Source organism: Hylobates moloch, unplaced genomic scaffold, assembly GCF_009828535.3.
Source record: "Hylobates moloch isolate HMO894 unplaced genomic scaffold, HMol_V3 SCAFFOLD_15, whole genome shotgun sequence".
Lineage (NCBI taxonomy): Eukaryota > Metazoa > Chordata > Mammalia > Primates > Hylobatidae > Hylobates > Hylobates moloch.
This window is the reverse complement of record NW_026652290.1, coordinates 48,205,992-48,224,280: the sequence shown is the minus strand read 5'-3', so window position 1 is coordinate 48,224,280 and position 18,289 is coordinate 48,205,992. Positions and strand designations below refer to the sequence as shown.

The 18,289-nt window shown below is 41.2% G+C and overlaps 1 protein-coding gene across 4 annotated transcripts in view; it reads left to right on the top strand.

Moving 5' to 3' along the window:
• SPECC1 (sperm antigen with calponin homology and coiled-coil domains 1) overlaps positions 1-18,289 on the top strand; it is a 236,651-nt gene that overhangs the window by 163,538 nt on the left and 54,824 nt on the right. For all 4 annotated transcript variants that reach the window (XM_058428274.1, XM_058428275.1, XM_032178850.2 and 1 more), the window contains 3 exons: positions 4,851-4,932; positions 9,039-9,195; positions 11,788-11,890. In XM_058428274.1, coding sequence (XP_058284257.1) covers positions 4,851-4,932; positions 9,039-9,195; positions 11,788-11,890 — 342 coding nt within the window. The remainder of the gene's footprint in view (positions 1-4,850; positions 4,933-9,038; positions 9,196-11,787; positions 11,891-18,289) is intronic.

Below are 18,289 nucleotides of genomic sequence, written 5' to 3'. Positions count from 1 at the left end.
TCATCCTGATACCAAAGCCCTGGCAGAGACACAACCAAAAAAGAGAATTTTAGACCAATATCCTTGATGAACATTGATGCAAAAATCCTCAATAAAATACTGGCAAACTGAATCCAGCAGCACAGCAAAAAGCTTATCCACCTTTGTTATCTTTTAATGTCATATTAATAGTTATCTTTTACTGAAGAGAAATTTTACATTTTTGTGTTGTGTTTTAAGATTTTATTTTGTTTCCTGCCTTAAAATGTCTTTTCTAACTATTAGATGATTAAAATATTCTCCCTAAATATCTTAAGGAAGTCTTTTATTTGTTCAGTCTTAAAACCCATAGAAACATGGGTTTGGATTTAGATGTTCTTCCCCTATCTTAACTGCCTTCTGGAAGCAGAACTAAATACTCTCTGGAGGACAATTACATCATCTAGATCCTTAAATTATAGCCACATTTTAAAAAGTACAATGTCATATAGTAACTTTAAACAATACCAAGCATGGTCAGGTGCAGTGGCTCATGCCTGTAATCCTAGCATTTTGGGAGGCCGAAGCAGGCAGATCACGAGGTCAGGAGTTTGAGACCAGCCTGGCCAACATAGTGAAACCCTGTCTCTACTAAAAATACAAAAATCAACTGGGCATGGTAGTGTGTGCCTGTTGTCCCAGCCACTCAGGAGGCTGAGGCAGGAGAATCACTTGAACCCAGGAGGCGGAGGTTGTGGTGAGCTGAGATCGCACCACTGCATTCCAGCCTGGGCAACAGAGGAAGACTCCATCTTAAAATAAAATAAAACAAAAAACCAGGCATACAAATAGATAATACCAAATGATGAAAAGCCAAGAGAAAAAATAGACAATAGAAACAGAGACAGAAGATTTAGATATTGATATTAGTAGACATAGACCCTAAAACAACTGAGATTAATGCTGTCAGTAAAATAAGTGACAAGGTAGACAATTTCAGCAGAAAACCGCAATGTATAAAAAAGAATCTGTTAGAGATTTTATAACTTAAAAATAAAATACCTGAATTAAAGACTTAATAAAGTTTAGCTGTAGCTTAAACAGTTTAGGAGAGGCTTAAAGAACTGAAGACAAGTCAGTATAAATATCTGAACTGAAGCACAGAGAAAAAGGATAGGAAATAGAGAAAAGGACATAAGAAACATATGGGATGGAATAAAAAGATCTCATATGTAGTTGGAGTCCCCAAAAGGGGAGAAAAAGGGCAGAAGCAATATTGGAAGGGATAATGATCAAGAATTCCCAAAACCGATAAAAGATGTCAAGTCCAGATTCAAGAAACAATAAGAACCCTAAGTGAGATAAGTACAAAGAAAACCACCCAGACACATGAGGTTAAAACTGCTGGAAATGAAAGAGAAAGCATCCTAAAAGCACCCAAAAGAGAAAAGGCACCTTAATGTCCAAGGAGCAAGAGCAAAACTGGCATCTTTCTTCTCAAGAAAAATGATGAAAGCCCTGAAGACAATGCAATGGCATCTGCAAAATGCTGAAATAAAACACCTGCTTTCCTTTACCTCATGAAAATATGCTTCAAAGTTCTGTACCTAGTGAAAATACCCTGCAAAGGTGAACACAAAAGAAAGATGCTTTCAGTCCAACAAAATCAGATGTTTTTTCCTAGGATACTTGCAGTGAAAAGACTATTTAAAGGAGCTCTGCATGTAGTTTGTTCTTTTAAAAGACTATTAAAATTCAAAACCTCTGACAAGAAAAGCTAATGCAAAATTACCTGTATCAGGAATTTGTAAATGGGTACATCACTAAAGATTTCATAATTATTAAAGCAATAGTAAGAGAATATCATATATTACTACTTTGTGCTATAAATTAGAAAATATTGATGAAATGGTCAAAATCTTAGAAAAATTTAACGTGCTAAACTTACGTAGGAGAGAGTAGTAGAAAATCTCAATCACCTATAGTTTATATCTTTTCCTTAAAAGAAATGCCAGGCCCTTGTGGCTTCACCATGAAACCTCCCAAACATTTAAGGAAGAAGTAATGTCAATCTTACGTAAATTCAGAGACTAGGAAAGAGGTCAGCATAGCTTTGATCCCTAATGCTTACAAGAACATTAATAGACAAGAAAATTAAAAGGTCTTTCTCACGAACCTCTTTGCAAAAATCCTCAACAAAATCTTGGAAAACCTTATTCAGAGATACATGAAAAAGATCATGTCATGTTGGGTTTATTCCAGGAATGGAAGGTGGTTTTAACTATTGAAGCCAACCAGAGTAATTCACCACATTAACAAAGGTATAAAAAGAATATGGTCGGCAGGGTGCAGTGGCTTATTATGCCTATAATCCCAGCACTTTGGGAGGTCAAGGTAGGTGGATCACTGGAGGCCAGGAGTTCAAAACCACTCTGGTCACCATGGCAAAACCCCATCTCTACTAAAAATACAAAAATTAGCTGGGCGTGGTGGTGCATGCCTGTAACCCCCAGCTACTTGGGAGGCTGAGGCACAAGAATGGCTTAAACCCAGGAGGCAGAGGTTGCAGTGACCTGAGATCGTTGCTGTTCCACTCCTGGGCGACAGAGCAAGACTCTATCTCAAAAAAAAAAAAAAAAAAATATGGTCATCTTAGTAGGTGGCAGGAAAATGTAGTCGATAAAGATTAATATCTTTCTTGATGGAAATTCTTAGAAAACTAGGGATAGAAGGGAAAGTCTTTAATCTGATAAAGGGTCTGTATTAGATATCTACGGCAAACATCAAACTTAATGGTGAAATATTGGATGCTTTCCCACAGGATTGTGAATGGGATAGTAATGCCCCATATTGTCACTTTTGTTCAGCCAACTTCAAAAGCAAGATTTAAAACTACTTTTGAAAACTATACCATGACCATTATATTTCTGTGGGATGTGGATACATGGAATTGTGTTTAATATGCTATGAAGTAGAGCCTCTAAGAGAAAATAATGTTCTGGAAAGCCTCAGAATGGCCCTGCACAGGCAAATGTATCAGGTTGTTCATTGCAGCATTGTTCCTAATATCAATATCAATATCAATATCAATAGAGAATCAGTAAAATAAATTATGGTAATGAAAAAACTAAGATCTACTGAATGCTTACCATCTGCTGGGCTGTGTTTTGATTGTTCTAACTGGATTTAACTCATTTAATCCTCCCATAACCCTCTGAGGTAAGTACCTTTAGTATCGTTGCCATTTTATAGATAAAGAAAATAAGGCACAGAAAATTAAGTAACCCAGAGTCTCACAGGTGGGTGGTGCCATCTGGCCCCAGAGCCACTTGCTTGGCCTCTTGTGACACTTCTTATAGGAAGCTGCCAAGATGGTGGGTGATGGTGGGTGTAGAATGGCCTCTAAGATACAGTAAGTGAAAGAAGCAAAATAGTGTACAAAACAATGTAATGCTATGATAACAGCTGTGTTTTTAGAAAAACAGAGGGTGTTTTTCAAGGTTTTTCCTTGAATAATATCATGCTTACTTGCATTCTGAAATGCTTTTTTAAATGGCAGTAAAAAAATACACCATGAAATCTACCCTATTAACAAATTTTTAAGTATTGTTAACTAGAAGCACAATATTGTATGGCAGGTCTCTAGAAAAATTTTTTTTTAATTTCACATTTTATTTCAGATTCAGGGTGTACATGTACAGATTTGTTACATGGATATATTGTGGGATGCTGAGGTTTGGGGTATGATTGATCCCATCACCCAAGTAGTGAGCATAGTACCCAACAGGTTTTCAGTGCTTGCTTCTCCCTCCTCTAGCACTCCCCAGTGTCTCTTGTTGCCATCTTTCTGTCCTCTAGAACTGTTTTATCTTGCCTGACTGAAACTCTGTATCTATGGAACAATTCCCCACTTCCCCTCCCTGAGGCCTCTGGGAGCCACCACCCTGCTGTCTGCTTCTGTGATTTTGACTACTTTAGATTCCTCACGTACATAGAGTTATGCCGCTCTTGTCCTTCAGTGACTGGTGTATTTGACTTAGCATAATGTCTCCAAGACTCATTTATGTTGTAGCATGGGACAGGATTTCCTTCTTTTTTAAGGCTGAATAATACTCCATTGTATATTCTATGCCACATTTGCTTTATCCGTTCATCTCGTGGTGGACACTGTGGTTGCTTCCACGTCTTGGCTGTTGTGAATTATGCTGCATTGAACAAGAGAGTGCAAGTATCTCTTTGAGATCCTGTTTTCAGTTTTCTTGGGTAAATACCTAGAAGTGGCATTGCTGGAGCATTTGGTAGTACTATTTTTAATTTTTTGAGGAACTTCTATAATGTTCTCCGCAATGGCTGCACCATTGTACATTCCCACCAAGAGTACACAGGAGTTTCATTTTCTCTACCTCCTCACCAACACTTGTTCTTTTTCAGTTTTTTTTTTGATGATGGTCTTCCTAATAAACGTGAGGTGGCGTGTCACTGTGGTTTTGGTTTGCATTTCCCTGATGATTAGTGATGTTGAGCATCTTTTCGTATACCTATTAACCATTAAAAATAGAATACTTATACACACATCCTTGAATATACATAGAACATTCCAGGAAAGATATTCACAAAGCCAATTAATAATGATTGCCCTTGGAGAGAAGAACTAGGAGGTGGGAAGGAAAAGGAGACTTTCTCTTCATTATTTGCCTTTTTTATTGCTTTTGAGGATGGTGTCTATTTCATGTATTACCTATTCAAATAAATGAGTTAATTAAAAACTCCCCTGGTTATTCCACTGTGTTTAAGAACTATTGTACACACACGCATGCACACACACACATCTGTGTTTGTGCTATTCTTGATGTTACGAGCTCACCATGCTGGTGTCCCCTTGGTTTTTACAGAGGCTTTCGACTTACAGCAGTGTGCGGTCAGCCAGCAGAGGGGTGACTCAACGCTTGGACCTTCCTGACCTCCCTCTCTCAGGTAAATTATGTCAATATAAAGAACTTTTGACTTATCTTTCTGTGCAGTTAACTTTTCTTCGTTTCTTTGCATGAAGCTGGGCTTGGAAAAATAATCAGTGGCATTTCTTGCAAGTGATTTCAACCCCAGAATAATGTACATATCATGGATGTTAGATGGAGCAGTGCAGCTGACAGAAGGAAAAGGTGTCTGTCTCCTGCCAGCTGCACTTCTCAGTGCCCTTGTGCTGGGGAGACAGGCCCAATTTTATTTTTTTCTTTTTCTTTTTTTAGAGACATGGTCTTGCTTTGTTTCCCAGGCTGGTCTCAAACTCCTGGTCTCAAGTGATCCTCTTGCCTCAGCCTCCCACAGTGCTGGGATTATAGGTGTGAGCCACTGTGCCTGGCATATTGTTTTTTAACTGAATCTCAAGAGCCTATTTTCTAATCTTTAAATAAAGTAACTAAGGGAAAAAAATCTTAACCTGATTTTGAATTTGTCTGCTACTTCCGCAATTCTTAAAATTTACCTCTTTAAAGGTATTTGTCTTTTGGTGCAATCCTCTTCCTGTTGTTACACCGTGTGTGTGTGTGTGTGTGTATTTGTTTTGTTTTAACTCAAATCCTGGTTGTAAAGTGGAGGTTGCATTCAGCAGTCCCCACCCATCACATTTACATTGCACCACATCTCCTGTGTCACAGGCTGCTGTGAAGCAGCCCTCAAGAAGGGACACGTGGGCTTGAGTCTCGGCACTGCTGCTCAGCCTGGCTTTGGCCCCATCACCCCACTTCTCTGTGCTTTAGTCTCCTCATCTCTAAAATGAAAATAATCCGGTCCACTTCCTAGGATTGTATCAAGGATTGAGTTAGCACATTAAAGCGCCTTGAACATGCCGGGTGTGTGGCAAGCGCTGTGGAAGTGTTTACTGTGCACATCTCACCTGCTGTTCCCTGCTGACCCAGTTCACCTGCCCAGAACTAAAAGGACAGCAGTGCTCGAGCCTAGTGGGAAGTTAAGGTTGTCCAGAATATGGGTCTTAGAACCTATGTATGTGTCCGCATGTTCTCACTCATAGGTGGGAATTGAACAATGAGAACTCATGGACACAGGAAGGGGAACATCACATTCCGGGTACTGTTGTGGGATGGGGGGTGGGGAGGGCGGGGACAGCATTAGGAGATATACCTAATGCTAAATGACGAGCTAATGGGTGCAGGAAATCAACATGGCACATGGATACATATGTGACAAACCTGCACATTGTGCACATGTACCCTAAAACCTAAAGTATAAAAAAAAAAAAAAAAAAAGAACCTATGTATGTGTCTATGTGGTCACTGTTAAGAAATAAAAAAGGCAAAAAGAACACTGATTGGACTGTTTACTGGTCCCTGTAGGAAGGATAGAAAGCCAAAAGTCTGGATCACATGGACAGAAATCCTTTTGTTTCTAAGCATAAAATAAAATTTCTACAGCTGTACTTCCTTTAGATCTTGGTCAAACACAATCAGGCTTGCTCTTAAAATAGTTGTTTCTATGAGGGAACTTTCCCCTCTGAATCTTCTTTGCTTTTTCATGGAATTAAATAAGGATTTTAGAGTTGGATAAACACTGACAATTGAGAATTTGAAGATGATCTCAGCCCGTTCCTCGAATTTTACATGGGAAAGATTCAAGCCCTACAGAAATTGAGTGACTTATAAAGGCTGCAGCGATTTTGAATGACTCTGGGGCCAGGAAGTCTCCTGATTCTTTCTACCGTGTACATCTTGGTGCTGAGGCTGGTGATTGCTCTGAGTAATAGCTTTCTAAAGAAGTGATGAAAGTTTACATGGGACTCCAAGTCATGATAATGACTTCCCAGCACAAGGAAATAAAGACCAAAGGCCAGTGTAAAGTCAAGAGTGTAAGAACAAACAGAGACAGAGTTCAGTGGAGGTAGAGAAATGAGAGAGTTCATGCTCCAGGAGACCAGGCCTGAGTGTCCCATACTAGGAGGGGAGTGTAGGAGACCAGAGCACGGCAGGAAGCCCACTTGGCTCATGGTCTCCGTGTTTGCTTTGTAGCACAAAAGAGGGAATAATTTGATGACACGCATAGTGCTAGGTGTGGGGTTTTTGAAAAATTGTGGTAAAAGACACATAATATAAAATTTACCGTATCAACTGTTTTTAAGTGTACTAGGTAAGCCTTTGGTAGATAATATTTGTGTGTTCTCTCTGTTCCACTAGCCTTAAAGTTTCCTATTGTGTAGAGACACCATTCTTTTTGGTTTTCTTTGAAAGAGAGTCTTGATGTCACACAGGCAGGAGTGCAGTGGCATTATTGTAGCTCACTACAGCCTCAAACATCTGGCCTCAAATGATCCTCCTGCTTCAGCCTTCAAGTGGCTGGGACTAGAGGTGCATGTCACCATGCCTGGCTAATTAAAAAAATTTTGTGGGGGGATAGAGACAGGGTCTCACTAAGTTGCCCAGGCTGGTCTTGAACTCCTGGCCTCAAGCAATCCTCCTGCCTTGGCCTCCCAAAGCGCTGGGATTGCAGTTATGAGCCATCATGCCTGGCCAAGAAACCATTCTTTTTTTTTTTTTTTTTTTTGATATGGAGTCTCGCTCTGTCCAGTGGCGTGATCTCGGCTCACTGCAATCTCTGCCTCCCAGGTTCACACCATTCTCCTGCCTCAGCCTCCCGACTAGCTGGGGCTACAGGCACCTGCCACCATGCCTGGCTAATTTTTTGTATTTTTAGTAGAGATGGGGTTTCACCGTGTTAGCCAGGATGGTCTCCATCTCCTGACCTCATAATCCACCCGCCTCGGCCTCCCAAAGTGCTGGGATTACAGACATGACCCACCACACCCGGCCGAAACCATTCTTTTAGGTGACAAGATACATACTGAACTTGAGGCCACAATAGCTTATTGCTCTGAAGTTAATACCTCATTGACAGCCCTCCCTACTTAGCCCCCACCAGGCACCTGTCTGCTTGGATGCTTCTATTTACTGTTATTACAGCAAAGGATTACAGTGACAGTTACTTGCTTCCAGGAATCCCCAGCAATTGCTTGTCAACATTGAGGTCATTGGAAGCTGCAGAAACCAAAGATTAATGTGCTGTTCTTGTTGTTCTCTTGGATGTAAATACTATTTTTCTCTGCTATTTAGAGCTGACTAGCCTCACTCCCAACTTTACTGCCCCTAGTTGGTGGCAGTGAGCTGTGGAAGGATTTTCTTCTTCTGTGACTATTCACAGGTCATGGGCGGCAACTGTGGGCTCATCCTGGTCCCTGGTCTGCTCTGTAGCTTTGAACAAGGCACTTAGTTCTCTGAGCTCCAGTTTCCTCTATAAATATAAACTAGACAATCTCAAAAAATTTCTCCTGTTCCACACTTTTATGGTCCTTTAAGAAATATCATCTGGCTAGACATGGTGGTGCACTTTCCTGTAGTCCCAGCTACTAGGGAGGCTGAGGCAGAGGATCCTTTGGAAGGTCAAGTCCAAATCCAGCCTGGGCAACGCAGCAAGACCCTGTCTCTAGAAGAGAAAAAAATAAGTATCATCTGGAGGATTCAGTTCATTTCATTACCTGTTTTGACTCAGACTAATATGACAGCAGAAAGGAGCCTTGAAAGAGTGATTTCTACTTCTTTTTTAGCAAGCCAGGCCCTATGGCTAGAACGGCCTTTTCTCTTGTAAAGTAGTTCTTCTTGGTTCCCAGCTTCTTGTTTACTGCTGCCTGTGATCTGATGATCACATGAGGCATTTTCCTGCCACTGTCTCTCAGATGTCTGTCAGTTAAAACAAAAGATACTACCTGGGGACAGGGCTGGTTTCATTGTCGCTTGCACAAGGCCCTTAGAAGGACACATGCTTGGTGTAGCTCTGATGACATCATCTTGAAATTCACAGTGATTTTTGAACGAGGTTGATTTGGCGCTAGATGGTATAAATGATGTAGTGGTCCTGCCTGTAGAATCCACATCCTTATTGCATTTTTATTACTTCAGAAACTATATATGTTTGCACGTGAGGATAAAATGAGAACTGTATTGTATTTGAGAATGAAGTATGATGGCAGTCAAGAGCTGCTTCTTTGGGAATGGGTGATTATGTGGTTGTTCCCACAGATATTCTAAAGGGAAGGACTGAGACCCTGAAGCCGGACCCCCACCTCCGTAAGAGTCCCTCACTGGAGTCACTGAGCAGACCCCCGTCTCTGGGCTTTGGGGACACAAGACTGCTGAGTGCTTCCACCCGGGCATGGAAACCACAAAGCAAACTCAGGTATCGTGTTTCAAGCAATAAGAAATCAGAAAATCATCGGGCTAATCACCTTTTATTCTTCCTTCTGTTTTGTCCCTGTGGCCAATTTACTTCTACAAATATTTCCTGCATGAAAATGACTGAGACACTATGCCCTTGGTGAGTCTAAAAGGAGGACAGTGGGTAGTGGTAGTGTGCAAAATGGAATTAAGGGCTGTAAAAAACAATACTGCATAAGCAAAGTCTTGAGAGGTTGTTAGTTGGATCAAGAAGTCTAGAGAGAAGTGGCGTTTCTGTCAAGGGCTCTCAAAGTACCATTACAAGCACACTGTGGAATAGTGATCAGGGAATGTGGGTGGTGTCATGTGTCTGGACTAGTCTATGGGCTTCCTGAGAGCCGGGACTCTGCTGTACATATGCATAACAAGCTCTCTGTCAGTATTTGTTGGGTGGATGGATAGGTGACTAGGACATTCCATCTGGAAGGCAATATTGTAAGTAGTCTTCATTGCTAAGGAAGAGGTTTGTGCATTATTTTGGTAAAGCACTGGAGTACCACCAAGTTTGTGGGATTTTGTTTTGGATTTTGAGGTTGTGCAGTGAGATTGGACCTGCATTTTAAGGAGGATTCATCAGAAAACAGTGGTATATAAGGATTGGAGAGGCATTTTGAAATCAGTGTTTAAGAAGGACTTTCACAGGGATGTAAAGGAGGGGTTGGCAGAGGGAGGGGTTGGCAGAGGGAGAGGATGGCAAGACCAGCAGGGTGGTCACTAAGAGCTTGTCTTTGTTCCCACACCTCTGTCACTTCCTCCCTTTCCAGTGCCCCTGGTCGCCCAGGCCACAGCAAACCTCTTTCAGCTGCTTCCTCTCTCCCTAGTGACTTCCCTGCTTCTCTGTGTTGGTTAATTTTCTGAAGCACTGAGCATGTCCTGCTGCGGACCTTGCAGAAATCTCACATGACTGTCATCTGTACTCCTCATCCTGGTCTTCTAGATGCCCCATGACTTAGCACCACCCCACCCACCTGCCAGAATGGCCCTGTTCCTCTCTCCACCTGAGCCTGTTTTAGTTTTGTAATAGAACATGACCATTTCTGATTGCAAGTCTTTATGTATAAGGTTCTAGCCTGAATCATTTTTCTTTTCTCCTTTCATACTCCGAATACTGCTTCTCCTTCAAGGTCAAACCTTTCATGAAATTGTACCTAACACCTGGCACATTGACATATCCCTTTTCTGACTTTGGCATCTTACACTTTTTTGGGTGTTTAGTTATTGTACTGCTTTGTAGTGTGGAACACTGTTGCACAGTACATGCCATTGTCTTCATTTATGCTATAATTTAGTGGACAGTAAAGGTTCAACTTACATTTTGGTATCTCTTCCAGCCCTTTGCATTGTGCAACACACATAGCATTTCACTTAGTAAAACTTATGAGTGAGTAGATGGATTAATATACAAAATTGGCTAGTTTAGGAGTAATAGCTTTTTAATAAATTTTATAATCACAAATATGGGTATTATAGAACGATTTATAAAAGTCTGAATAAATTCAGGTCTTGTTACAGCTTTGCGTATAGCATATATTTGGACCCAAATAGATGAAGTCATGTGTTTCAGAGGTTTAATGTAAAGCCCCAGATACTACATATTGTCCTGTTTATGTGCAAGAGATTTAAACAATCAAAAGAGGTTTTAGGGACCAGAATTAGTGCTGTTCTGAAATTGCCCTTTTCTTTATGCCAGAAATGCATACAAAAAGGCTATATGTATATGAATATGCTATTGATATTTTACCTTTTTTAATGAAAAGTTAAATTAGTAAAATTCTTATTTCAATTTTACATTTATGTTATTGAGATAAACAATGGCAGGATATTTGGTGTTTTTAATATGCCCTTCCAATGCACCTTTAAAATTTATTTTATTTTATTTTATTTTTTGGAGATGGGGTCTTGCTCTGTTGCCCGGGCTATAGTGAGGTGGCACAGTCATAGTGCACTACAATCCTGAACTCCTGGCCTCAAGCAATCCTCCCGCCTCAGCCTCCTGAGTAGCTGGGATTATAGGTGCACACCATCATGCCCAGCTAATTTTTTTATTTTATTTTTTTAAAGATGGGGTCTCGTTATGTTGCCCAGGCTGGTCTTGAACTCCTGGGCTCAAGAGATCTTCCTGCCTTGGCTCCTAAAGTTCTGGGATTATATATGTGGGCCACTGCATCCAGCCAATCGACCTTTTACATGTTATTTAGATATTGGTTTAGTCTTGAAACATGTAGGGTGTGTTTTGTTTACGTATCTTTAATTCAAATGATATTGTACTTAAGTAAACAAATGAAAGACTAGATGGATGAGCAACAGATGGATTTTAAAACAAAATGTAACAAAACTCTCCCCAGGTTTATGATAGTCAGGAAGCACAATTTAATTTTTATTTTATGCTGTGAGATATCACAAAATAGTAATGTGACTAATTTGGCTATTTCTTTAGAGTCTTGCTGGATAAACTAGACTTTTGCTTTTCTAAAGTAGGTATTTATTTCTTGTGTATTTGAGGATTCTAAGTATTAGCATCTTCTCCTTATCATGTGCTCTTCTTTCTAACCAGTGTGGAAAGAAAAGACCCTCTGGCGGCCTTGGCCCGGGAATACGGTGGTTCCAAGCGCAATGCTCTACTGAAATGGTGCCAGAAGAAGACACAAGGTTATGCGGTAAGGGACAACGTCAGCCAACTTCCAGCTGGCCCTGGGCAGTAGTAGTCCTGTGCCAGTACATGTTCCTTGTGTGCCTGTGCTTGATGGGCCAATATGCATGTAATTATCATCTTTCTATTCTCCTAGGCAGGGCTGCCAGGGAGCGTTTGATATTTGTGCACTGCCCAAAGGCACCCTGACAGAGGCAAATGCAACTGAAAAACAGTCTGCACTCCACCCACCAAATGTATGGCTGCATGCAGAGCTGCATTTCCCGAGGGAAGGGGACCTTTTTCTTTGGTCAGAGTGATACTGGCCACAGGTTCTTGGGCTGTCAATGCGATAGAAATTGTCATGAGGCCAAAAGAGTTTTCCCAACAAGGCTTTATTGGAGCTTATGCCCTTATCCCTCAGGCATGAGGGAGGAAGCACGGGAGAGGGAGGATTCTCTGGCTGACTCCTTGAAATGAGCTGGTAGGGATTTTTTTATTAAGCAAATTGCAGGAATTGATGTCAACATAGAGAATGTGGGCTGGGCTGGGTAGAGCATGTGAGGGGTAGGGGATGTGGGTCAGCTTATCTGCTGGCAATGGTTGTCTTGAGTCATGGGCCACATAGTGTTCTGGTCGGTGGCAGCAAGGCTGTAAATCAGTTGTTTAGCATTCCTCCCTGAGGTGAGGACATTCGCAACTTTGGTTGGATATGTTGGATTTCCCAGGGCCAGTTTCTGGAATTATTTAAGTAAAATAATCAAACATTCTTTATTCTTTTAAACATTATGACAGTGTGGAAAAACAGTATGGCTATTTTCTTTGCATGACTGTTAGCAGGTATGTCAGTGAAGTAGTAGTGTGGGTTTTGTGATCAGTGGGAATGCATGAAAGAATGCTGTAGTGGGGATGAGCTGAAGCCAAGTCCTGTCGCTGCTGTCTCAGAAGCAGACACAAGCTCCAGTGGCTCACACCTGTAATCCCAGCACTTTGGGAGGCCGAGGTGGGTAGATCCCGAGGTCAGGAGATCAAGACCATCCTGGTTAACACAGTGAAACCCTGTCTACTAAAAACACAAAAAATTAGCTGGGTGTGGTGGTGGGCGCCTGTAGTCACAGCTACTCGGGAGGCTGAGGCAGGAGAATGGCGTGAACCCGGGAGGCGAAGCTTGCAGTGAGCCAAGATCGCGCCACTGCACTCCAGGCTGGGCGAGAGAGCGAGACTCCATCTCAAAAAAAAGCTGACACAAGCTTCGCGAGCAGTGATGCCTCCACCCAAGAACACAGCTTTTGCTGAATTACCCTCCCGAAGAAGAATGTTTTGCCTAATTCACATAAAGGTCCTATGTAGTCAGGCCTCCAAAACTTCTCCAAACATTTTCTTTCTATTGCTTTGAGAATTGTTTGCATTTAGTTTAAGAGTTTTTGTTTTCTAGGACAGTATCTGTTTTCTGTGAAAATCAGAAAAGGAAGTAATAGGCCGGGCGCAGTGGCTCACGCTTGTAATCCCAGCACTTTGGGAGGCCGAGGCGGGTGGATCACGAGGTCAGGAGATCGAGACCACGGTGAAATCCCGTCTCTACTAAAAATACAAAAAAATTAGCCGGGCGTGGTGGCGGGCGCCTGTAGTCCCAGCTACTCGGAGAGGCTGAGGCAGGAGAATGGCGGGAACCCGGGAGGCGGAGCTTGCAGTGAGCCGAGGTCGCGCCACTGCAGTCCAGCCTGGGTGACAGAGCGAGACTCCGTCTCAAAAAAAAAAAAAGAAAAGAAAAGGAAGTAATACCTGATGTAAGTTTAAGTTTTTTTCTTGTGAAATACACAAAGATAAAATGCACAAAATATAAATCATAATTTCTTGAACTGTGAGGAAGTGAAAAGTCATGCAGTCACCACTCCCATCCAGAAGAGGAGCATCACCACTCCCACAGACCCTTCCTGTGACTTTCCCATCATAACCCTCAGTACTCCCTAAGATAACCATTGTCCTCAATTCTCCTTCCAGATTTTTACAAAAGTATGCATCCCTAAGTACTATGTTAGTATTGCTTGCATTTGAATTTTCTTACAAATAGAATAAAAAACTATGTAATATTTGCATCTAGCTTTTTTTACACAGTATTGAGTCAGTGAGATTTATCCTCATTGTTGCATATAGCTGTAATTTGTTCATTTTCTTCACCATTTGGTAACCCATTGTAGGATTATACCATTATTTATCCATTTGATTATTGATGGACAGTTGAGTCATTTCCAGTTTGGAGCTATTATGAATAGCGCTGTTATGTTCTTGTGCATATTTCCTGAAACACATACATGCTCATTCCTGCTGGATACATGCTTAAGAATGGAATTCCTGGGCCATAGGGTATGCATACAATCTAGTGGATAGTGCCAAACAGATGACTGAAGTAATTGTATAATTTATGTTCTTCCAGCAATTTATGAGAGGTTTATTTCTCTGCATTCTCATCAACACTTGGTATTGTCAGTCTTTTTACTAAAGGTCGTGTGGGTAATGTGTAGTACTGTCTCACTGTGGTTTTGATTTGCATTTTCCTGTTGGCTGGGGAAGCTGGACACCTTTTCATATGCAAATAGATACCTTCTTTAAAATTGACAATTCCTACTGCATTCTTACAATATTTTGCTAAAACTTTGGAAGATTCCAGCACCATAATACTCCCTTCCCAGGCTGAAGCTTTTTTTTTTTTTTAATTTTATTGCTATTATACTTTAAGTTTTAGGATACATGTGCACAATGTGCAGGTTTGTTACATGTGTATACATGTGCCATGTATACATGTGCTGCACCCATTAACTCGTCATTTAGCATTAGGTATATCTCCTAATGCTATCCCTCCCCGCTCCCCCAACCCCACAACAGTCCCCAGAGTGTGATGTTCTGCTTCCTCTGTCTGTGTGTTCTCATTGTTCAGTTCCCACCTATGAGTGAGAACATGCGGTGTTTGGGTTTTTGTCCTTGCTATAGTTTACTGAGAATGACGGTTTCCAGTTTCATCCATGTCCCTTCAAAGGACATGAACTCATCATTTTTTATGGCTGCATAGTATTCCATGGTGTATATGTGCCACATTTTCTTAATCCAGTCTATCGTTGTTGGACATTTGGGTTGGTTCCAAGTCTTTGCTATTGTGAATAGTGCCACAGTAAACATATGTGTTCATGTGTCTTTATAGCAGCATGATTTATAATCCTTTGGGTATATACCCAGTAATGGGATGGCTGGGTCAAATGGTATTTCTAGTTCTAGATCCCTGAGGAATCGCCACACTGACTTCCACAATGGTTGAACTAGTTTACATTCCCACCGACAGTGTAAAAGTGTTCCTATTTCTCCACATCCTCTCCAGCACTTGCTGTTTCCTGACTTTTTAATGATGGCCATTCTAACTGGTGTGAGACGGTATCTCATTGTGGTTTTGATTTGCATTTCTCTGATGGCCAGTGATGATGGGCATTTTTTCATGTGTTTTTTGGCTGCATAAATGTCTTCTTTTGAGAAGTGTCTGTTCATATCCTTCGCCCACTTTTTGATGGGGTTGTTTGTTTTTTTCTTGTAAATTTGTTTGAGTTCATTGTAGATTCTGGATATTAGCCCTTTGTCAGATGAGTAGGTTGCAAAAATTTTTTCCCATTTTGTAGGTTGCCTGTTCAGTCTGATGGTAGTTTCTCTTTGCTGTGCAGAAGCTCTTTAGTTTAATTAGATCCCATTTGTCAATTTTGGCTTTTGTTGCCGTTGCTTTTGGTGTTTTAGACATGAAGTCCTTGCCCACGCCTATGTCCTGAATGGTATTGCCTAGGTTTTCTTTTAGGGTTTTTATGGTTTTAGGTCTAACATGTACGTCTTTAATCCATCTTGAATTAATTTTTGTATAAAGTGTAAGGAAGGGATCCAGTTTCAGCTTTCTATATATGGCTAGCCAGTTTTCCCAGCATCATTTATTAAATATGGAATCCTTTCCCCATTGCTTGTTTTTGTCAGGTTTGTCAAAGATCAGATGGTTGTAGATATGCGGCATTATTTCTGAGGGCTCTGTTCTGTTCCATTGATCTATATCTCTGTTTTGGTACCAGTACCATGCTGTTTTAGTTACTGTAGCCTTGTAGTATAGTTTGAAGCCAGGTAGCCTGATGCCTCTGGCTTTGTTCTTTTGGGTTAGGATTGACTTGGCGATGCGGGCTCTTTTTTGGTTCCATATGAACTTTAAAGTAGTTTTTTCCAATTCTGTGAAGAAAGTCATTGGTAGCTTGATGGGGATGGCATTGAATCTATAAATTACCTTGGGCAGTATGGCCATTTTCAGGATATTGATTCTTCCTACCCATGAGCATGGAATGTTCTTCCATTTGTTTGTATCCTCTTTGATTTCATTGAGCAGTGGTTTGTAGTTCTCCTTGAAGAGGTCCTTCACGTCCCTTGTAAGTTGGATTCCCAGGTATTTTATTCTCTTTGAAGCAATTGTGAATGGGAGTTCACTCATGCTTTGTCTCTCTGTTTGTCTGTTATTGGTGTATAAGAATGCTTGTGATTTTTGTACATTGATTTTGTATCCTAAGACTTTGCTGAAGTTGCTTATCAGCTTAAGGAGATTTTGGGCTGAGACAAGGCTGAAGCTTTTGAGGGAGGTGGGGATGGAAAATGAAAGAAGCTAGCAAGAAAAACCCAGCCTCAGCCAAGATCCATCCCAGATAGTAAATTAGCAGGGCTGGGAGTCTCTGTCATGTCAGCAGTCAGATGTCTTAAAACCAGAATCTACCCAGAGTATATGTATCCTGTATCTTTGCCATTACCTTCTTTTCACTTTATGTTAAAAAAGAAAAATAATCCCAGCACTTTGAGAGGCCGAGGGGGCAGGATTGTTTGCGCCCAGGAGTTTGAGGCTGCAGTGAGCTGAGATAGCACCACTGTACTGCAGTGTGGGTTGGAAAACACAAAAAAGAAAAGAAAAACCTGTCATGCTACTGACCAATAATAGAGGCTCCCGAAGTATAAACTTGCCTCAGACCCTTGTTTGTTCTTCCTGCTACCCTGTCCACTCTGCCTCCGCCCTGTTTCAAGGATGGACCATGCCATGAAGGAAGGCCCCTTGGTTATAGCCTCCCCCAGCCCGTCAGCCACCCTGCCGAGGACACGGGAAAGAATAAGAAGCCATAAGAACCAATAGCTATGGCTTCTTACTCTTTCCTGTGTCCTCGGCAGCGTGGCTGACAGGCTGGGGAGGCTGTAACCAAGGGGCCTTCCTTCATGGCAGTTGAACAATGTGAACACTTGGACACAGGAAGGGGAACATCACACACGGGGGCCTGTTGTGGGGTGGGGGGAGGGGGGAAGGATAGCATTAGGAGATACACCTAATGTAAATAACGAGCTAATGGGTGCAGCACACCAACATGGCACATATATACATATGTAACAAACCTACACGTTGTGCACATATACCATAGAACTTAAAGTATAATAAAAGTATATTAAAAAAATAAATAAATATCAGGAAGCAGAAAGAAAGAAAAAAAAAGAATAAGAAGTCAGAGGGAGGCGGCTGCCTGCAGGAGGTTTAGCGTAAAGAAAATAGGAATGGTAATGGGAAATTGAAGAAAACATTTAAAAAGAGCTGTCATTCAAGAATGACACCACTGATGCCGCCTGTGCTGTCCCCCACCTGACAGAAATGGACCGAGGCAGCTGCCAGAGTGGATATGAAAAGACAATTCACATTTTTAGAAGGAGTGGCCTTCTATGATGTAACCTTGTTGTAATGCAGGGAAGAGACAGACAATAAGATGTTTCCAGTCACGATCACAAGAACAGTATTTCCTGCTGGAGTGATTTTTTTTTTGTTTTTGTGAACATTTTGGATTAGTTTTCAAAACATTTTACGTTTGATGAAACCCAAAACTCATTTTGCCTGTAGTACTTTTCATTCATCATGAAATCTCTGTAAAATTAGAAATATGAACATGTGTCTGCTTTATTTACCCTTCACAAAATATGTCTAGACCTGTTTGTCTGAGACACCTCATAGTCTTGTTCTCTCAGAATTAGGAAGCCAAAAATAACTGGTGAAAACTTTTTGAAAACCAGGAACCATGTGTACTTGACTTAAAGTAACTTTCCTTTTATTTCATCAAAGTATAGCGTGAAAGGTTATGTTACATCCCTCCATATATATATATTTTTTTATTTCAACTTTAGTTGTAGATTCAGGGGGTGAGTGGGCAGGTTTGTTACAATGGTATATTGCGCGATGCTGAGGCTTGAATTATGGGTCCCATCACCCAGGTAGTAAGCATAGTACTCTGTAGGTAGGTTTTCAACCCACGCCTTCTTCCCTTCCTCCCTTGTCTAGTAGTCCCCAGTATCTATTGTTGCCATCCGTGTGGCTTTTTTTGGAGACGGATTTTTTTTT